General features: G+C 60.9%; 2 protein-coding genes across 3 annotated transcripts in view; one reads left to right on the plus strand and one right to left on the minus strand.

The window, feature by feature from the left end:
• Positions 1–8,404, plus strand: part of LOC102945108 (P43 5S RNA-binding protein) — a 26,174-nt gene extending 17,770 nt beyond the window's left edge. The window contains exons 3-11 of one of the 2 annotated variants that reach the window (XM_037887074.2): positions 1,738–1,940; positions 2,405–2,505; positions 3,150–3,243; positions 4,545–4,633; positions 4,972–5,045; positions 5,433–5,513; positions 6,405–6,649; positions 7,231–7,284; positions 7,697–8,404. In XM_037887074.2, the coding sequence (XP_037743002.1) occupies positions 1,782–1,940; positions 2,405–2,505; positions 3,150–3,243; positions 4,545–4,633; positions 4,972–5,045; positions 5,433–5,513; positions 6,405–6,649; positions 7,231–7,284; positions 7,697–8,017 (1,218 nt within the window). In that variant the 5' untranslated portion in view covers positions 1,738–1,781 and the 3' untranslated portion in view covers positions 8,018–8,404. Of the gene's footprint in view, positions 1–1,737; positions 1,941–2,404; positions 2,506–3,149; positions 3,244–4,544; positions 4,634–4,971; positions 5,046–5,432; positions 5,514–6,404; positions 6,650–7,230; positions 7,285–7,696 lie in introns of those variants that run through there. The other variant, XM_043536862.1, reaches the window with a different exon arrangement.
• The window catches only part of LOC114020841, a 21,306-nt gene extending 6,514 nt beyond the window's left edge, over positions 1–14,792 (minus strand). Inside the window, exon 1 of the mRNA XM_043536861.1 lies at positions 14,528–14,792. The gene's annotated coding sequence lies outside the window, so the exon portion shown is untranslated. The remainder of the gene's footprint in view (positions 1–14,527) is intronic.
• Between the last annotated feature and the right edge of the window lie 5,996 nt (positions 14,793–20,788).

A 20,788-nucleotide genomic window follows, 5' to 3' on the forward strand; every position in this document is an offset into this window, starting at 1 on the left:
AAGGTGGTGGCCAGTCAGCGGCTATTGTGATGGCAGCTTTGGGGGGGGGGGGCGGGGGGCTGCTGGCCCACTGGGTCAGCACGCCCCCAACTCACTGATGGCCAAGCAGCTGCTGGAGGCCGATATTGATCGTGGACAGCAGGATCCCTGGGAACATCATGCCTTGAATAGGGCTGAGTGTGGGCGCGGGAATCCACCTACAGGAAGCAGCTTGCAGGGTCCGGGCCTGGTTCCACGCTGGTGATCCAGCGGCAAATAAACTCCCGATTCCATTAGTGCCTGAGCCATCTCCTCCCACTAATAACTGGCATGTTTTCAATACCGAAAGACGACTTGTGCTGCCATTTGCACCTGTAAACCTCTGTCCATTAATGAACTAATTAATGCCCACAGCAAACCAGAGTTACTAGCCCTGTGGGGAAACTGAGGCACAGTGTTACTAGCCCCCAAGTCGCTCAGCGCATCAGTGTCAGAGGCAGGAATGGAACCCAGGCATTCCTGGCTCCCGGGCCTGTGCTCAGATCACTAGGGTGGGAGGAACGCCGGGCACTGTAATCCATGTGTCCCTTTAACCCCTGGGCTGCTGTAGATCAGATTCCCTGTCCCTCTCCCACTCTCACTGCCAAGCACCTGCTTCCCAGCCCCTTCCTTCATCCTCAGCCAGCAGAGCAGGATACAACCTCCGCTCCTCCCTCCAGCCTGATGTCACAAAGGGGCAGGCGAGCCTCCCCATAGGGCGCTGTCTCCATAGCAAAACCAGTGCAGGGCTGGCAGGTTTACCAGGGTTGCTCTCTATGATGTGTATTACAGTAGCACCTGGAGCTCTGTCAAGCTAGGTACGGCAGGGAGAGCCCAGCTGTACCCCCAAGAGCTCAAGCAGAGATCCTTGAAGGTATTTAGGTGCCTAACTCCCATTGAAATCCATAGGAGTTGGGCACCTAAATACCTTTGAGGATCAGGGCCTTACCATCCAGGTGGATAACGAATAGGAAGAGAAACAGCGGAAGAAGGATTTACCCAACACCTGCAGGGCTTGTCATGCCAACAGCTGGGAGCCCTTTACAAAGGAAATCAGCATCATTTTATCGGGAGTGAAACTGAGGCACACAGCGGGGAAGGAACATGCCTGCGGTCACCCAGCAGCCCAGTGGCAAAGCTAGGGATAGACCCAGCTGACCTGAGTCACCTTAACCACTAACCATGCTGCCTTATCGTGACAAATGGGCCCAAGCTGAGAATTCCTGACTCAGAATCCAACCCCCAGCCCCTTGAACCAGGAGGTGCTTGGGGTTGGTTTGATCCATTTAGATCCCCGGCTGAGTTTGGATTATGTGCACCTGTAGCAGGGGGCTGCTCAGAGCCAGTTTTGGGGGGATGCTGCTTTGGACCCTTCTCCCCCCACAGGAGCTTGGGGCTAGGGCTTCTACAGGTGCAGAGTGGTCCCTAGGGGGGTTTTCAAAAGCAGGCAAAGCACCTAACTCCCCTTGAAGCTAATAAGAACAAGCCACCTAAACACCTGCTTCCCCCAAGGCCCTCTGCTTTCAAGCCTACTGCAGGGAGCATGCCCTGGGGATGCTGAGCCCGGATCCACCCCGGCAGCTTTCCACTAATGATGCGGATTCATTAACCCTGCTCCCCCGCTCAGCCCCTGGTTGATGGGATGGGAGTCAGCTGCAGCCCCCGTGGGAGGCTGAGAGTATAAAGATGGCAGCTCAGCAGCAAACTGAGGGGCTATAGAGTATTCCAGGTAGAGAGAGGGGTGCTGCAAAACTCCAACCCCCATGGCTGAGGCAAGGCTGCAGGAGGAGGCTGGGGGATGCAGCACCTCCCTGGGGGGTGTTTTGGCCTCTGACCTTTTTGCCTGCCCCCACGAGGAGTGTGATGCTGTGCTCAGCAAGGAGAGGAGGCTGCAGAATCCTCTTTCTGTGCACATGGGGGAGGTAAGAGGGGGACCCCCACCCCCTAGGAAGGTGGGGAGGGGGCTGCCCTGCTCTGTGGCTCTAAAGAGCCTGTTACCTGCCCTCCATGGGGAAAGGAGCACGGGAGCTGCCTGTGTCAGCCTATGGCTGACCTGCCTGAGCAGGGGTTGAAAGCAGGTGGGTTGGCTACTTCTCTTGATCCTAGAAGTAACACAGATCTAATAGGGTGGAGCTGTCTCAGGGGGGAGACATGCTGATTAACCCTTTGTGAGCCTGGGCTGTGTCACTCTTGAGTAGCATGTACCTCATGACTACTGAATGCCTGGCTACCATCCCTCCTGCATTGGGTGTCTCGTACAAGCTGTTTGTTTGGGACTCCTTTAATCCTTCTGCCCCTACCTCCTTGATTATTGTACGTGGCCCATCCCTGAGCGTGAAGGGGCCTGGGAGGGTGGCCAGTCCCTCACAAAGGCACATCTCTGCAGATGGCTCAGCTGGGTGACCAGGATGGCTGTGGCAAGCGATTCCACCGCAGAAGCTCCCTGCAGATGCCCAAGCTGCAGCAGGGTGATGCCAGGCTGAACAGGTAGGGTGGGGGGCTTGGGGAAGGTGGCTTGTCTTCTTTCTCTCTCTCTCCCCCTCCTGTTGCTCAGGCCCCCTAATTCCCCTGGTGTCTAATGGGCCTTGGTGGTCCCTAGCGGGTCTCTCGGGGCAGCAATGAGCCCATCATTGCTGGTGAGCCCTCTGGGGAGGGAAGCAGGAGGTAGGATTGCCCTGGTGCCAAATTGAGCTCTGGGCCCCATTGTGACAGGTGCTGCACGAACACAGTGAGAGAATGCCTGCCCTGGAGGAGATAAGTGTAGATGACACCACTGACCAAGGGAGAGGGAAACTGAGGCACACAGAGGGGAAGGGAGTTTCATGAGGCCACACAGCAGCCTAGTGGCAGAGCTTTGAGTAGAACATGGTCTCCTGACTCCCAGTCCAGTATCCTACCCACTAGGCTGTGCTGCCTGCCACTGAACTGGCCAGGCTGTGGGCAGGTCGAGTATCCAGACGCCCCCGCTTTTCTTCTCCTCTTCCCCCACCCGGGCACCTATCCCTGCCTTATGTTCTTGACTACACACCCCTTTCCTTTGGCTAACTGGCCTGGGCTGTGCTGAGCCTGGCTCATCCCAGCTGGCTTGGAGCTAACCCCTGTCTATCAGCCGTGTCTCCACGTTTCTCCAGCTGCTCGGATGCTGACCGCGAATCTGCCTTTGTGCCCGAGACCCACCTGCCCGAGCACTGCAGGGCCCAGCATGGTGCGGAGAAGTCCTTCCAGGTAGTGCCTGCTGCTGGCAAGGAGTTAACGAGGTGGGGTGTTGGGTGAGACAGAACAGCTGGTGCGTGATTGGGGGGGCAGATGGGGGTCTGGTCACAGGTGGCTCAAATGGGCTCTTGGACTCTGACTCCTGTCGGGTCTGATGCCTGGGCCACCCCTTTCAATCTGGGGGCCTGCTGGGCCATCACTCTGGTAGCCCAGATAGCCCCCTAGGCACGGGGTGTGATGCCAACAGAGTCCCTTCTCTGGGCCGACTCTCCCCTTCTCTGAACAGTGACTTGGAGCAGCACCTCTGTGGGGCGGGGTCTTCATCTGTTCGGTGACCCTGATGGGCGGGGGGGGGGGTGAGCCTTGGCAGCGGGAGCTACGGCTAGGGGAGAGGGGGTGGGGATCATCCCAGTGCCCCTCTCCTGGTGCATGGGTCTGGGGGGGGGGGCAACTCAGTGTTAGCCAAGCTGTGAACAGTGGGACTTGGGGGGCAGGACCAGATTCTGGGTCTCCTGAAGCTGGGGGAGTCTGTTCCTTCTGTGAACACATGAGGGCGCCAGAGGTCACGGCTCTGGTTGTGCTTGTAAGATGGCAAGGGGGGGAGACTAGCAAAGGGCCCCTGCACTGGGGCTAGGCAAAGCCCCTGGCACAAGTGTGAAATGATCCTCCCCAGAGGCCATACAATGGGGCCGCAGAAGCGATTTCCCCCTCTGCCCTTACAGGGACCTCGAGCCTGGTTTGTTACCCCTGCCTAGCCAGCGTGGGCTGGAGCTGCAGGTGCGTTCCCAGACCCTGCCTGGCCTTGCAGCCCCGGAGCTGGTTGGTGTTTGCAGGGCCGCTGCTCGGTTCAAACTGCCTGAAAATGGCGAACATGAGAGCAGAGAAACTTTCCCTTCCGTGCGGGATGCTCTAAATGGCACCAGCAGATGTTTGTTTGATTCCCTGCCGCAGGTGTCGACAGGCTCCTGTTAAACTGCTGGGAGCTCCCTGATTAACCCTGGGGCATCCATGCTGCAAACACCCTTCCAGAGCCACCCAGACACGTGTGAGGGGCACTGGGAGGCTGGTGGGGAGGGGGATCAAAGCGCATCATGGGGGAGGGATAGCTCAGTGGTTTGAGCATTGGTCTGCTAAACCCAGGGGTGTGAGTCCAATCCTTGAGGGGGCCATTTAGGGATTGGGGGCAAAAACTGGGGATTGGTCCTGCTTTGAGCAGGGGGTTGGACGAGATGACCTCCTGAGGTCCCTTCCAACTCTGATATTCTGTGTGGGAGTTGGGTCTGGTTGACTTGTCTCTCTCCCCCACCCCCCAGTGCAGCTACCAAGGCTGTGAGCGTGCCTTCAGGAAAAAGAAGGCTCTCCGGGCCCATTGGACCGAGCATACCGCTGTGCTGCCGTTTGTGTGAGTGTCTCCTATGCCCCTCTGGCTGGGGGTGGCTGATGCCACTAGACGGGAGCCCCCCCCGGTGCAGCTTCAAGCAACACCTCCCGAGAGGGCTGGCTGAGCTGGCCAATGGCTGCTGAGGGCAGAGGATTTGCCATATCTGGTGTTGGGCACGGTCCCAGCCTGGATACTGAAGCTGGCCGGGCCAGTGGCCTTCTCCAGCATGGTGCAGCCTATATGCTGGCCTCTCCCCTTCCCAATTCACTGCCACCCATTGGCTGGGTCTCTCTGGATTAGCCTGGGATGGGGAGACCCCTACCCCCTCCCCTCACTTGTGAGATGTTGGCTTCGTTCAGGTGCCAGGAGCCTGGCTGCACCATGAAGTTTGCCAGCGCTGCCAAGAGGAAAGCTCACCAGAGGAAACATGCCGGTGAGCAACTTTGCTGGCTGCTTTGCCCAGGGTGGGTGGGGGAGTATTGGGGACCTGCTGAATGGGAAGCTGGGGCTGCTGGCTTGACTGTCTGTGGCTCCCCATCTGCAGTGGACCTTTGCCCCCAGGCTGGGATGGGGACATCCCTGGGAGCTCCTGCTTCTCACTGGCCCAGCCGCCCCCGGATGCAGCATGCCAGTGCCTGGAGGCGAACCAGCACCTCCGTGGTGGGAGGCGCCCCGCTGGAGAGCGGCTCTGAGCTCATGGCTCTGGGGCTGCAGGCCGGGCTCAGCAGCCATCTGGAGACTCCTGTTGTCCTGGGGTGGCTCCTTCCAGCCCAGTTCAGCATCTCTGCACCTGCTGATCCCCCTCCGTGTCCTCTTCTAGGATACCGGTGCCCCAAGCCAGAGTGCGGAACTGTCTTGCCCACCTGGACAGAGTGTCAGAAACACCTACAGCAGCACCCCGGTAAGGTAGGGGTGTAGGGGAGCCCCTCCCCTCCCCTTCCATGCAATCTGGGTACGGGATACCAGTCTGCCTGCATTTCACTGGGCAAGCACTGAATGGGTGGCATCCCAAATCAAACATGACTAGCTTGTAATATCGGCGGGCTGGGAGATGGTTATCAGCCCCAGCAGGTGGTGTTGGAGAGGTCTCCCTTCTCCAGGCTGTGGCTAGGGAGGAAATGTGACTTGAGAAGCCCAGGGCTTCCTTTCTCTGGGCATCATCAGTGGGGGGGGGGGGGGGGGCATGAATGGCTTGTGGGCGTGACTCATAGTGGAGTCAAATGATGGGGGACCTGGGGGTAGGTCAAACCCCAGTGTCCTGCTGACCTTCAGTCCAGGCCAGTCTGTCCACATCTGGCATCCTTGCACCATGCCCCCCTGGTGGGACTTCCACCTTGCTTGGGAGGCTGGAGCGAAGAGTGGGATCAGCCGCCTCCCACAGGCAAGTGGAGACAATTGCGTCCTAAGGCTGCCCTGCTGTACTCCAGATAGGCTCTTCATAACCTGCCCCTCCTCCTCTGACTGACGGCCCTCCTGGGGGCTTGAGGGCTTTCCGCAGCTGCCTCTGCCCTTCCTTGGGGCTCTGGATTCTGTGGGGGCCATCGGATACTGGTTATGCTGGTCTGGGGCTAGTCCTGTGTCCCTCCAGCCAGTAGAACCTGTCCCATCAGAGACCAGCTCCAACCACCCCTCCGCTCCCAGCTCACGCCGCAGAAGTTACTTGGAAGTGGCCCTCCTCCGTCGCCACATCCTCTCTGGGGCGGGGATATGAATCCCCCAGAACTCCTGGGAAGCAGCCGGGCGCTGGGGGGTTGGTTCTGTCTGGGGGCTCAGCCTGTGCTCTCCCGCCCAGTGGCGTACAAGTGCCAGCTGTGTCCGAAGATCTTCAAGAAGCCAGGCGGCCTGCGGCAGCACAAGTCCTTCCACAGCTGGCAGAAGCGGGCGCTGCCGAAGCCCAGGTGGCTGTGCCCCAAAGCTGACTGCCAGGCCTCTTTCACCACCGTCTTCAACCTGGAGAGCCACATCCGGAAGGTGCATCTGAAGCTGCTGAAATATCATTGCTACTTTGCTGGCTGCGAGAAGGCCTTCGCCATGCGGGTGAGGAAGCAGCAGGGTCTCTAGGCACTGGGGAAGGGGGGGCATAGAGCTGAACGGCGGGGGGCTGTGGGGCATAGAGCTGGCTCTAGGCATCTTTACTAGCAGTAGCAGAAGGGTTTGTGCAGGGAGCTGGCTGAAAATGGGCTTTTTTTTTTTTCCATGGGAAAGTTCTACGAAGTTTTTTTAACTTGATCAATTTTTTTGATTTGGCAAAAAATCAATCACCCCCCAAATATTTAACTTGGGAAATGCTGTCATAGTGCCTCATGGGAGTTGTAGTTCCATTTCCTCATGCTCCTATTGGCCTCTCTAGGCAGGGCTCCCTGGGTGGACTAAATTTCCCATGATGCACCATCTGCCCCCTCGTGTTTGGGGGAGCAGTTGCATCATGGGAGATGTAGTCCAGCAGATGATTGTGGCCCATAGGTGAGACAGGAATCAGGAGAAACTAAACCCCCATGAGGCACTGCACTAGAATACCCAGTCAACCCTAAAATATTTGAATAAGAGGGGTTTTGGGTCGGGGGGGGGGTCTCTGGCAGGGGTCTGTGCTCGGTGACTTACTCCTCTTTCCTTGGCAGGAGAGTCTAATCCGGCACCTGACGGTCCATGACCCCACAAAGAAGAAACTGAAGGTAATTGGCCCATGCTGGAGTGGGTCAGTCACGGGGCCTTGCTGAAGTAGCAAAATCTGTCACTGAAGCTGGGGTCTGGTCCCAAACTGGAGGGGGTCTTCTACCCTAGTGGGAAGTAGGGTGTGACCCCCCCCCCCAATGGCTCAAACACAGGGAAAGCTGGGGAAAGACCCTCTAGCATCAAACCACCACAGGGGCCGCCATGGGAGGCATCTGCCCTGAGCGCTCTGGGGGTGCAGCTCTCTGCTGGCAGTGGTTGCAATAGAAGCTTGTTGGGGAGAGGCTGGGGGAGGACGGGGGGCCTTATAATGGGGCAAGGCTGCGTAGGGCCTGGGGTGGCAGGGTGCTGGGGGAGCCCCTGAGGGGGAACGAGCCCCCAGGCCAAGGCCCTGAGCCCCGCTCCTCTCTGCAGCCGCAGCGCTGCCGGCCCAGCAGGAGGAGCCAGCAGCGGCTGGGCGCCCGGCGGCAGGTGCTGGTGGAGGAGAACCTGAGCCTGCTCTTCAGCCAGAAGCTCTACGTGCGGCTCAAGCGCAGCCGGTCGGGCTTCCCGGCGGGCGAGAACGGCCCCGGGCGCCTGGGCCCCTTGCCGCTCCTGCGTGCCAAGGCCAAGCTGGAGAGCGACCTGTCGGGGCTCTTCAACGAGCGCCCCTGCCGCCACGCTGTGGAGCCCGAGGTGAACCTCAGCGCCCTCTTCCAGCTGCCCCCGGCCACCGGGCCCCAGGAGGTGGCCTAGAGCCAACATCCCGCCCGGGGAGATGCCGCCTGGTGCCAGGCAGGGGGGCCCCCAGAGCTCAGAGGCTGGGCTGTCCATGGCTTTCAGCTGGCATTTGCTTTAATTCTTTTTTCCCCCTGGAATGGGTGGAAGGGGAAGCTCCCTGGGGCAGGAAGAGGTTGGTCCAGGCAAACGAACCTCCCTTTTATGTTGGGGTTTTTCCTGCCCGGCAGAGGGTGTCTGTTGAGTTTAAGCAGGGGGCAGGGCTGTCCCTGACCCCAGCAAGTCTGTAGGGGGGTTTGTGTTCCAAGGACAGGCGGGGTTTGGGGGATGCCTGGCCTGTGCCCACCTGCAGGTGTGACAGGTGGGCCAAACGCTGTGAGCAATAAACACTTGCTGGAAAGCTGAGCCCTTGTCTCCTCTGGTCTTTCCTCCTCTTCCCCACCCGGTCTCTAGGCTCGCAGGGCCTGCTGGGGGTGGAGGGGGCATGAGGTGCTAACTGTGGGGGCCCCCCCCCCGCTGTGTTCCTAGGGCTGGGGGGTTGCCTTGGGCTCTTCCTGGGCACTGTTACCAGGTGCTGGGGCTGCTGTGGCCAGAGCCACCCCAAGCACTGGGGGGCGGGGTGGTCACGGAGCAGAGCCAGAATCCGCTTCCCCCGCCAGCCATTCCTGAGCCCGTGGTACAGGAACCTGTCGTCTCCTGCCACCCCCTGAGCCTCTGGGGATCTCCAGTTCAAGCCTCTGAGGGGGCAGGCTGCACAGGTAAAGCCCCCTGTAGGTCACCCATGGGAAGTGGGACCCTGTGTGGGTGGGGGGGAGCCTCCCCCCCCGGCCCCATGGCAGGGGCTCTGTGGGTAGGGAGGGGCTGGCAGCCTGGTCCCTTGCTGGTGCATTCATAGTGGAGTGGCAGGGGCAGGGGGGATGTGGATTGTGGTTGATCCAGCTCTGGCCCTCCACGAAGCAAGGCCTCTCCTCACTGTCCAGCCCCGGGGACAGGCCCGGGGGTGGGTGGGACTTTTTTGTCAGGGTGGGGAACAGTCCCTGGCCACAGCGTGGGTGAGCTGTCTCGTGCCCCCTCCTGTGCCCTCTCTGGGCTGGTGCATGGAGCCGGCTGGCTCAGACCCTCAGTGTGGGGTGGGGGGAGTTGAGGGGGGTAGTCCTGGGAGTGCCCAGCAAACAGCACTGCCCCGAATGCTCATTTTGCTGAGCAGTGAGTGCAGGGTTAGTGGAGGGGGGGTGAGGTGCCCAGCATTGCTCCCCACCTTAGGAGGGCCACGTGCATTGCAGGGTCTAGCCCGGGACTCCTCCTCACTGGGCAATGCGAGGGGGTGGGCCAGGCTGGCACCCAGAGGGAGCCTTGGTGCAAACGGAGCCCCCATTAAGCTGGGGCTCTGCTGTGTTCAGCCCCAAAGGGCAGCTGAGGGGCCCATGGAAGGACTCTGAGCTGCCTTGAAGGGGCCCCTGTGGGGCTGGTGCGGGTGTTGTTGCTCCCCATGTGGCAAGGGTCTGCAATCCAGCTCACGCTGCCCAGGCTGAGCCGGCTGCAGGGCCCTGCTAGCTGCAGCCTCCTGCCCCCTCCAGGGATGAGGGGTCTGTCTCCAGGGGGGCAGTAGGTGTAGGCCAAGTTCTCTTCTCCTTCCCCCCCCCCTCCCTGCCCCGAGCAGGAGCAAGAGGTAGTGGGGGCATCGTCTGTTCCCTCCCCCTGCCTGCCCCCTCCAGCGTTCCCCAGGCAGGTGACTCAGTGCAGTGGGGGCGGCTGCCTCTGACTCAGCTCTCGCAGGGAGGGGACCTGCCCTTAATCTGGGCCTTGTGCTGCACCAGCCTCCCAGCCCCAGCTGCTCTCATCTTTCTGGGCCCTGCTCTTCTTCCCAGCCCCCCTTCCCCTAGGCAGGGCTTGTCCGTCCCCCCTGCCCCCTTTGGCAGGGGAAAATGAGCAGCCCTGGCTCAGGGCTGGCAGGAGACGAAGTGCTACCCCTAGGGTGTGAATTCTCCACCCGTGGGCCAGCATGGGGTGAGCAGACAGCAAGTGTGAAAAATCAGGACACTTCTTTTTTTTGTTTGGGGGGGGGGGTGGTGGTATAGGTGCCTATATAAGTCATAGACTCTAGTAGGCTGTCTGGTCACCCTTGGAGGGAAGACGACCTCCTGCCCCCTGGTACAGATGCAGAAGTGCAGAGCTGATGCTCCCACAGCCGTGCCCTCTATCATCCCAGACTGGGGCTGTCCCCTACCCCCAGCTCTCTGCAAGTGCATGCTGTCTGCTTCAAGTGGGGGCCCCAGGGCTTTGGTCAGCTGTCAATTTGCATGTGGGCCGGTGGTGGGGAGGTATTCTCCAGGGCATTGCCCAGCCCGAGGGGGCAGTACCTGGGAGGGCGTTGCGTGCTCCAGCCTCCCAACACTGCATATGGGGCTGGATATGCAGGAATTGCTTCCCCCAGGGTTGAAATGCAGCCTCCTCTGGTGTGGAACAGGGCAGCTCACAAACAGTGCACAGCAATGGTGCTTGCCTGTTTGGGACAGGAAGTGAAAGATGGCCATATCTGGTGGGTGGGGGTTTGGGGGCAGGGCAAGGTAGGGCCTCTGGTGGAATGGGGCTGGGATGTGGGGCTTGACAGGGTGGAAGGGGCTTTGAGATGAATGAGGCGGGGTGGGGGTAAGGGTTAACATTAACGAATGCCTTGCTGGCCGCTTCCCCCAGAACTGGTAGTGTCAGTGCAGGGAAAGGGTTAATGCCAAGCAACTGGCATCCAGGCTTTAAGAAGAATGAGCAGAAGTAGCCGGTGATGTGGGGAGGAGGAAAGGGGGAGGGGGATGGAGATAAGAGGATGGGGACCTGGGGTGGGGGGGTTATGGGGACAAGAATACTGTGAGAGGGGGGTGGAGATAAGGCAGGGGGGTGGGGGCTAGGGCTGGGACCATGGGGTGGGTGTGAGAGAGAGAGAGGGGAACACTTGTCTGTCAGTGTGTATGGTAGGCATGTGAGGTGGGGAGGGGGTGCATAGGGGTGTGGGGAGGAGACGGGAGGGTGCAGGGCTGGAGGATGTGGTGAGACTGGGGTGTATGCAGGTGGAGGTGGGCTGTGCATAGGGGCATAGGGGTGAGATGTGCGTGTGGAGGGGTGCGTGAGGAGCTGGGGGTCTCTGGTCTCAGCAGCTCCACCAGGCAATCGTGTGGGGAGAGGCAAAGGCTGGAGCTGCTTTCTGGGCACATCCACACATGTAAACCCCCCCCCCCCCCCATGTGTCAGGGAAGTGCTCTGCTCTCCTGTAACGGGCAGCACTTGGCAGGAGCTAGGGCAGCTCTGGGGGGGGGGGGGGGTGCACTTTGCGGCTAATGCAAATGGGCCTGGCATTTGCTTAGTGGTTTGGAAACGGTCCCGTCCTCCCTTGCTCTGGCACCTTCCCAGCTCGGGCTGCAGGGGCCGGCTTGGCCGTTTAACCCTTCGCTGGTGCCACGCTCCAGCCCGGCAAGGCTCGAGGTGCGTTGGCTGAGCGGGGCCGGGGGCGGCACGGGCAGGTAGCAGGGTGTCTCGCCCTAGCCCCTCATCCCTGTCACCCTGAGGGACGGCTGTACAGCCCTGCAGGGTTGGTGTGAGGAAACGGGGCTGAGGCCACTGGCTTCGCTCCACTTTTGCCTCTAAGGGCACGTCTACACAGCAGCTGGGAGCATGCGTCCTAGCTGGCCTAGCCAGACGCATCCGAGAACACCTTCCCCTGGGTACGTAAGCAGGCAGCTAGCCCAACCTGCCGCCCATGGTTCTGCTGCGTGTCTACCCAGTGTTGATGGCTCCAAAGAGCCAAACCTGCAGGGCAAGCGCATAACTCCAGACAACCCTCAGACCCTTCCTGTGGCCATGTACAGGGCCTGGCGCACAGGGAGGCTGGACCTGTAGGCCCTCCAATAATACAAAGGGTAACAACATTCACTGACAACACCCACCCCTCCCCAATCTTCCTTCTCAGAAGCCCTTGGTGAGCAAACGGAGTGGCTCTGGGCAGAAGGGAATTCGCTCCCGAGCCCCCTTATGCAACTGCAGGTGGTCCGGCACGGCCCCTCTGCACCGTATGGAGTGGAAATCACCCAGTGAACACGCTGCCATTATTCCAGCCTTTGTTTGCTTCCACGGTCGGATTCTTTTCCCTTTTAAAGGCGGCTCACGCTGGGAACTGAAACGCTTTCAGGTTGTCATGCTTTTTAAGCTGGTTTTGCCCAGCTCCTGGTGTTTGCTGCCAGGGGCTGGGATCCGGGCTGAACTCGCGAGGAGGCCGGGCCATGGAGAGTCCTTGGGTGGGGAGAGCTCCAAGGAAAACCTCTCCTTGCAGCCAGTGCTGGCCCCAGTGCCCCAGCGCAGTGTATGGGGGCTCTGTGCTACAGCGAGCGAGGCAGGGGGCTCAGTAGGGGGCGCTCTCCCCCAGCAGTCAGTGCGGGCTCTAATGCCCCAGTGCAGCTTTAGCCAGTGCTGTGCTGAGGGAAAGGGGGGTCAGGAGGGGGCGCTCTCCTCTCGGCATCAGCACTTGCCCCAGTGGGGTGCTAGAGAGCAGGTTAGGGCCCCACCCCACTCCCCTCCCAGTCAGTGCTGGCTTGTGGTGCCAAGGTGCAGAAGAGCAGGGGGCTGCGTCTCCAGCTGGGGCACGTTCCAGGCTGGAGCTGGGAGGAGGGGGTACAGCCCTGCCCTGTGGATAAGCCCCCCTGTGAGGGCAGGGGCTGTATCCACCCCCAGCGCTCCCCACTCTGAGCCCAGCACGAGGCTGAGGTCTCTGTTCCCAGCCCCTGGCTGTAGCCTGGCAGAGACGTGCTTGTCCCTGCCTGGCCGGAGCCCTGAGTGTGATACATCCTGACAGGTCGGGACGCTTCCCAGCTGCCTCCAGGTGAGAGGAGGGCCCCAGCGCAGCCCAGAGTCCTGGCCAGGGGCCAGCTCCAGCCACAGCTGCTCCCAATCTGTCAGCCAGGGTGGCTGGGGAGGAGAGGGGCCCAAACCACAGGGGGCTTGTGGGTGGGTGCCGGTGAGGTGGGTGGGTGCGCTCGGTGCTGCAAACGGAGGAATCCCTATGCCGCCTCGTAGCGCTGCCCCCACAAGATCCAAAGGGCCGTGCACCTGCTGCCCCAGAGCCAACTAATGGGCCCATCTACCCCGGTATCCCACCCCTACTGCCCAGAGCCTACCACTGGGCCCATCTACCCCAGGATCCCACCCCTGCTCCCCTGGAGCCAACCAAGGGCCCATTTACCCTGGTATCCCCTGTCCCTGCTGCGCTGGATCAGACCAATGGGCCCATCTCCTGCTTCCCCCAGACGCTAGCAGTCGGCGAGTGCTGTTGCTGTGGAAGGCAGCCCTTCCCTCTGCCCCAACAACCTACAATGCACCTGGCCAAAGGCACAGTGGGGCACATGGCTGGAGCATCAGTTCCTTCCTGACTCCTTGTGTCCTGAAGCCTGAGATCTGCTTCCCTGTGAGCTGGCCCTGTCTTGTGTAGCGATAGATGTTATTAATAGCTGGAGAGCCGCTGGTTGGGATCTGTGTCAGTGACCTCTCCCTGCAGCGGAGTGCACAGAACAGAGCCGTGCTTTCTTTTGTTGGTGCTCAATGTACTGGCCTGAAATCCTAGCCCCCCACTCTGTGTGGTGTGGCTGGAAACCGAGAGCCCTAGATCCCTCGTGATCTGCACCCTTAATGTGGGGGGGACACACTCGCTTGGTCCTGCTTCTTTTTGCAGCGCTGGGATCTCTCCCTTAAACTTCTCACCCCGGTTCTGCCCCACGCAGGCCTCCACCATGCTAGCAGTCCGCAGGGCTTTTCTGATTTCTCTGTCTCGGGATGGGTTTTCCTAGGCTCTGGCCGAGATTGGCCAGCGCTAACTGGGATCATTTGCATGACAATTGGAAAAAAGAAAGAAAGCTCCAACTGGATTGGTTTCAGGGCTTCCCGCTTTGTCTGGCTGGAGTTCTAGGGGGGAAGGGAGGGTGCAAGGGGCTGGAGATCTGTCAGGTTATTCTGCAGTGGTTGGCCCAGGTGTCCAGTGGGGTACGCCGCGCAGAGTGCCCAGTGCCTCTGGCCTCAGTCCGGGGTGTGCACTGGAGAGACACTGGCAGGGGACGTATCACACCCAGTGCGTACAGGGCCTGGTGTTCCTGGAGGGACATCGATGGCACCCGGCGCGGTGCATGCAGTGCCCTGTGTCTCTGGACAGACATTGATGGCTCCCAGCGCAGTGCGTACAGGGCCCGGTGTTCCTGGAGGGACATCGATGGCTCCCGGCGCAGTGCGTACAGGGCCCGGTGTTCCTGGAGGGACATCGATGGCTCCCGGCGCAGTGCATACAGGGCCCGGTGTTCCTGGAGGGACATCGATGGCTCCCGGCGCAGTGCGTACAGGGCCCGGTGTTCCTGGAGGGACATCGATGGCACCCGGTGCAGTGTGTACAGTGCCCTGTGCCTCGGGGGCGGGGGGACATCGATGGCGCCCAGGGCAGTGCGTATCGTGCCCAGTGACTCTGACCAGCCTCCCACCCCCCGCCCCCGTCGCCAAGATCACCTGGCTACATGAGGTTGATGGCCGACCAAGGGATGCTCCAGTCTGGTGAGCGGCTTCCGAGCTCCAGCCCAGCTCCAGACCCCGGCCACCCCCTTGGCACCGGGGCGTGTGCGCGCGGCGCATAGACCTGCTGCACCCGTCACGCCAGCCCCTCCGGGAGCCGCCCTCCAAGCAGCTGCTGAGACCGAACGAGCCTCCCTGTGGCTTTGCTTCCCCCGTCCTATGAGTGGAAGTAAATATCAATGCGATGTGACATGAGATGATGGAAAATTCCCAGCCCAGGCCGGAGACGCTAACACAGCCTGATGGGCCCTTGCTGCCTCCTGGCTCCTGGTACTTTTCCGTAACCCAGCCCTGACTCAGCTCCACCCATGGGAACAAGCCTTTCCCAGCAGAAACACGAGCCACACCCGGCTCTGAGGGGCCACCCGGGCACTGCCAGACCCGCTCTTGGCCTCTCGCTCCTGTTTACCCACCTCAGCTCCTCCTTCCGTGGGCCCCCCCAACTCCTGAAGCCACGCAGCCACTCCCAAGGGGTGGGAGGGTGGCTGGGCTCAGCCTGGAGCCACAAACGTTCTCCATGTGCCGTGCCAACCCAACAGGCCCTGTGCTCCCGGGAATGGTGCCCATGTGCCAGCTGCTCGGGAAGAGGGGCCACCTGGCTTCTGTGAGCAGAGCTGAGAGCCAGCGCAGAGACAGGGCAGGGGGCGGTCTGGCTGCCCGGCCAGGGGCCAAGCCAGCCCCAGAGCCAGGAGAAAGCAGGAGCAGGCAGGGAAGCCAAGCGGGAAACCTGCTGCATGGCCAAAGAGAGCAAGGTGGGTGTGCCGCCTCCTGGGGAAACTGAGGCACTGTGGAGGGCGATGAGGCATTGTGGCCTCTGTGCTGGGGGCTCTTGGTTTAGCCAAAACACAGGGCTTGGGTGCTGCCCCCGAGCCGAGTCTTCCCAGGAGTTTGGGCTGGGCGAGCCCGTGGGAACGGCCACGAGTCCCCTGCCCCAGGCTCAGCTGCAGCCCCTGGTGAAGAAAAGCCAGCAGGAGGGCTCAGAGGTGGGGCGTGGGGTGTAATGGGGCCAGGGCAGATCTTGGCTGGCTGCAGCCAGGCGCTGGGAACGCTGTCCTCCGAGCAGCCCTGGGCAGCAAGCCAGGGGACTGGGAAAGCAGCTGCTGGAGGAATGTCATCTCCTAGCCTGGGGACCAGGATGCTGGGGGTCCCCAGAGGCCTGCCTTAGGCTGGCTCTCTGGACAGCACAATGCACTTCCACACAGGCAGTTCCAGTCTCTGTCCCCACTCTGCTTGGCATAAAAGGGGTGGTGCCACGCAGCAGCACCCCCCCCTTCCTGGGCAGCCAAGCAATGCCCCTGCTTCACCACCTCAGGGGGAAGGTGGGCACCATGACACCGGCACGAAGATATGGCCTGCTCTGACACATGTATGCAGAGCTCTGGGATCTCCTGACCGGGCGGTGCCTGGGACTGGCTCGCCCTAGCACTGATCAGCACCAGCGGACTGCGCATGGCCTGGGAGCCAGGACTCCCTGACTTCTCGCCCTGCCTCCCTAAGTGTCTGTGTGCACCTTTGTGCCTCAGTTTCCCCATCTGGGGCTGTTGATGCCGACTTGCCTCCGAGCGTGAGCCAACGGTTGGTTGGTGCTTTGTTGCTGTCGCATGCCTGTCACTCGCTGTTGTAGGGGGGAGCTGTCTCCTCTATCGGGGTTTCTCCTTCATTGCAGGACTGTGGCTGTTCTCAGGGCAGTCAGCCTCTCAGGGGTTTATCCAGCGCCTGTTGGCCTCGTTAGCAGGGAAGACGTGCCGTGTAATTGCCAAGCAGCTGCCTGGGCTGTGAGCTGGCTCCCATCTCATTGACTCCAGTGGGGAAGGATTGGGCCATGGCAAACACAGCACCTGCTCGCTGAGTCTCACGTCTGCTCCAACAGCTGCCAGGGGGTAGAGGAAAAGGAGCTGTGGGGTCAGGTCACGCTCCAGCCCCATCCACCCCAGGCAGTGCCCCTGTTGCCCTGTGCTCACTGTCCTGTGCTGCAAACCTTCGAGGCATGTTGCGGACGTGGTGTCTGAACTCCCCGGAGATGGATTTAATGTGATGTCCGTTCCCCCGAGCGCATTTCCCTGCTGTGATTCACAGCATTCGCGGCTTTGATGGTTGGGAAATGGAGCCGATCCTGCAGCTTTCATTGGGTTAGAGAGCGGTTCGTAACAATCCCAATAATCCTGGAAATGGGACCCAGTCCAAGGCCTGGATCAGAACCCCAGGGGGAGGCTGGAATCTGAACCCAGATCTGAATTTGGGGTTTGGGCCTCTGGTGACCTAACAGACAAATCAACCCACTGGAATGAATGATGAATTATTAACCCTGGAATACAGTGTATTGCCCGGCTTTCGGAAACGGGGACAGGAACGCTGGGAGCCTCGCCACAGACATGTTGAGTGCAAACAAATCGCATGTGTGGGTGTGTTTGTTGGAGGGGGGGTATCTCTCTGCTTCTGGGGGGCGTCTGAGTGTGTGGAGGGGGTGTATTTCTGTGTGAGTGTCTGTCCGTGGGCATGTCTGTACATGTACATTTGCACGTGTGTGTGCATTAGTCTTACCCCAAAGGATGTGCTGAGCCGGGTGTTCCTCACAGCAGCGGTCAGAGCCTGACACAAGCTGCAGTGGGGCGCCAGACCCACAGCTGGGAGCCAGAATCCCCAGGACTATAATCCACGCCCAGCTGGGCTCCGGCACCTACACAAAGCCACCTACACAAATGGGATCCAGACTTTGTGACACCATGCACGCCGGGCCGGAGGCCAGAATCTCCATGTGTGCGTCACACACCTAGCTGGGGCAGACGGACATCTGGAACCCCCAGGAGTGCCAGACACACAGCTGGAATGCCCAGGATTACCATGCACACACATCTGGAATGCCCAGGATTACCAGATGTGCACATCTGGAACGCCCGAGATTACTAGACATGCACAGCTGGAACGCCCAGGATTATCAGATGTGCACGGCTGGAATGCCAAGGATTACCAGACCTGCATAGCTGGCCTCCAGGCTGGGACACCTGCATGACCAGATCAGGCAAACATCCAGAGACCCAGTGGGCAGAGAACGCAGGCCCGTGCCACTCAGCGCACACCTGGCCTGGTGCCACCTGCCTCATCCAGCTACCCCCCACCCCCCAACCCCTTTTATCTCGCGGCCCAGAGGAGCTGCCCAGACCTGGTCCTACACCACTTTCCGCTGCTCACGGCACAGCGCAGAGAGACGAGTGCTTTGCTGTCAGGGAGCCAGCCTGGGCCCCTCAGCGCGGGAGCCAGGAGGCCTTTTGCTCGGGGTGGGCCGGGGCTATGAAATATTCCGGGAGTTTTGTATGGCTGCAGCTCTCGCTGAGGCAGTCTAGCACAGGGGCTGGATTGCCAGCCTCCAAGGGCTCTTCTTCTCCATAGGGCAAGGCAGTGCCCCACACTGGTCTCTGGGAGGTGCTCCAGGCACCACGACCCATTCACACCTTGGCCTTTCCACCCAGCTGTGGCAGTGGGTTTTCTGGGATGGGGGTGGGGGGGAGGTCCGAGAAGAGCAATGTGGGGAAGAGCATGCTGGTCCCAAATGCCAATCAGCTTCCCCACCCCCAGTCCCTACCCCATGGCTCAGCGGTTGGCTGGTTTCAGTGGGGCACGGGGCATTTAGGGAAGAGGGGACAGGGCGCAAGCCCCAGTCTGGCTCCAATGGCCTTCCTGTGCTCGCGCATCAACACGCATCACTGGAACATCCCCTGGCCTCGAGGTCACAGGGGCTCTGGCCTCAAGCTGCCTCCGTTTCCCCACCTGGAAAATTCAAACTGTAAATGTCAAAGGTGGGTTTCAACCCCCTGCCCTGCCATCCAGGTGATAAGAGGTCTGGGCAGGCAGGAGCGAGCCGGGCCATTCCAAAGGAAGAGGTCACTTGCGAAGGACCGGGCGGGAGCTAGGGTTTGCTTGCCAACACCCGCCCTGCCACTGGGGGCCAGCGCAAACACCATCGTGCCAGAGCAGTGTGGGGGCCGATAATGAGTGAGAGCTCAAGCCAGGCAGATACCAGGGTGATGGGCAGGTTAGAGAGTGTGTATGGGGCTGGGTGGCCAGGTTAGATTAGCTAGCAGGGTAGATCTCGGGCTGGATAGAGCGACAGGTGTGGACGGGATGGGGTGATAGCAGGATGGATCGCTGGGACCAAAGCTCTGTGAACTGCCAAGCCCCAGAGCCCAGAAAGTGCTTCTCACCCAGCCTAGGGTTGGGCCACTGAGTCTGAGCCAAGCGTCCCCGGGGGACAAGGCTCAGCCCACGGTGGAGAAGGGGGGGCTGGGGACCTTTGGCTGAGGCCTTGGGGGGGGGGGGGGTGTCTCCGCTCAGTCACAGTAACCTGCAGACAACGCCCCCCCCCCCCCCCCCCCCAATCCCACAGGCAGGGCCGGCGCTGGCAAAGGCCATTAAGGAGTCCGGTGTCCCCACGGCCCCATCTGCAGCCCCCAGGCTGGCTCTAGCATCACTGGCCTGTCCCTGCCGGAACAGATCCAATTACCCGGGCTAATTAAGTCATCGCTCTGCTGTCACCGGCCGCCTGCCTAGCTCTCCCTGCCCCGGCAAGGCTTTGTTAGGGGACAGTTCAGTTCCTTCCTGGCTGAGCCGCGACCCTGGGCCCCATCCAAGGAGTTCAGGTCTCTGCATCCCCCCGTCCCCTGCAGCTATCCCAGGCCCCTCACTCACCCCACAGCCCAGGGCCCCACCCCCACCCCAGGATCTTCTGTTTAGAGCAGGTGGCTGGGACTGAGGCCTCCTGGGTTCTAGTTGCAGCTCCAGGAGGGGAGTGGGTCTAGTGGTTAGAGGACTAGCCTGGGACCCAGGATCAAGTCCCTGCTCTACCACAGACTCCCTGTATGACCTTGGCCAAGTCACTTAGCTTCTTTGTGCCTCAGTTTCCCATCTGTATGAAGGCACTGCTAGCCCTGTTCTGCTTCCCAGCCATGCGGCATTAAAGCATGTGAGGTGCTCAGGGTAACAGAGGCCATATAAGCTAGATAGCGACTAGAGCAGGCACCTGCTTGCCAGGACTCCTGGGTTTTATTCCTAGCTTTGCTACTTATTACCTGTGGAACCTTGAGCAAATTAGGGGACGCCCCCCACCCCCCCGTTCCTCAGTTTCCTCATCTGTAAAATGCCTGCTATGGACGTGCAGCAGGGTATTAGGACGAACGCCGAGCCTTGCCAGGCTACTACCCTCCCCCCTCCCCCCCCCCCGGCCCAGTCAGCGCTGAGGCAGATGTGCTGGGCAGAGACATTGTGGGGGCTTTTTTGTAATCCTCTCATCAAGCTGGGACAAAGCAGCGGGGGCAAGGCCAAGCTGAGCGGGAGCTAACCTTGCTCGTGCCTGGGACCCTGTAGCCTCTCCACAACACAGCGAGGTCAAGTGACTTGGCCAAGGTCATCCAGGGAGCCAGGGTCAGAACCCAGGAGTCCTGATGCCTAAACCCCTTGCCCTAATCCAAAACCCCACTCCTATCAAGCTGTGGGGCTAGAACCCAGGCGTCCTGCTCGCCCATGCCCGTACCCTAACGCTGCCACCACCTTCCCAGCCGGAGACTGGAAACGAACCCAGGCATCCTGCCAGAGCAGGGCCGTGATGCTGCAGGAGGAGGGTGCAGGCCCAGCAACCTTCCAATCCCGCCACGCTCTCGAAATCGCTCAGACAAAGGCTCCCCGCAGGCCAGCCTGTCTGCACGGCCCGGGACGCTCAATGTATGATGGAGCGACGCGTGCCCCCTCCCCCCCCGAAATTACCTCGGAAGACGCCCTAGTTCTGCCGTGTGCCAGGCTGGGGGGCTCCCGCGGCACGGCCAGGAGCCAGGCTGCCACCCCGCGCTGGCTGAGGCCGGGGACTCGTGAAAGACAGCGACCAGGCAGCCCTCCCAGGCTCTTAGCACCAGGCTGTGAGGCCTTTCTGCGCCCCCCAGCCTCACGCATGGGCTCCTGGGGTTGTCTGCTCTTAGCTCAGCCCCGAGCACCCGACTCCGCGAGGCTGGGATGGCCCACCCCGCTACTGATCGACGCCCCTCTGTCTAACCGCCCCCCTCCCATCCGAGACCCGCCACACGAGCCAGTCCCATCCTGGGTGCCATGCACTCCTGGCAATGCCCCTCGATCCCACCCTGGAGTCCCCTGCTAGTCCAGCCCCAGGCTCCTCACCCCCCAGCTCTGCTGCTGCCCCCCAAGCCTCCCCACTGT

Source organism: Chelonia mydas, chromosome 27 (genome assembly GCF_015237465.2).
Source record: "Chelonia mydas isolate rCheMyd1 chromosome 27, rCheMyd1.pri.v2, whole genome shotgun sequence".
Classification (NCBI taxonomy): domain Eukaryota; kingdom Metazoa; phylum Chordata; order Testudines; family Cheloniidae; genus Chelonia; species Chelonia mydas.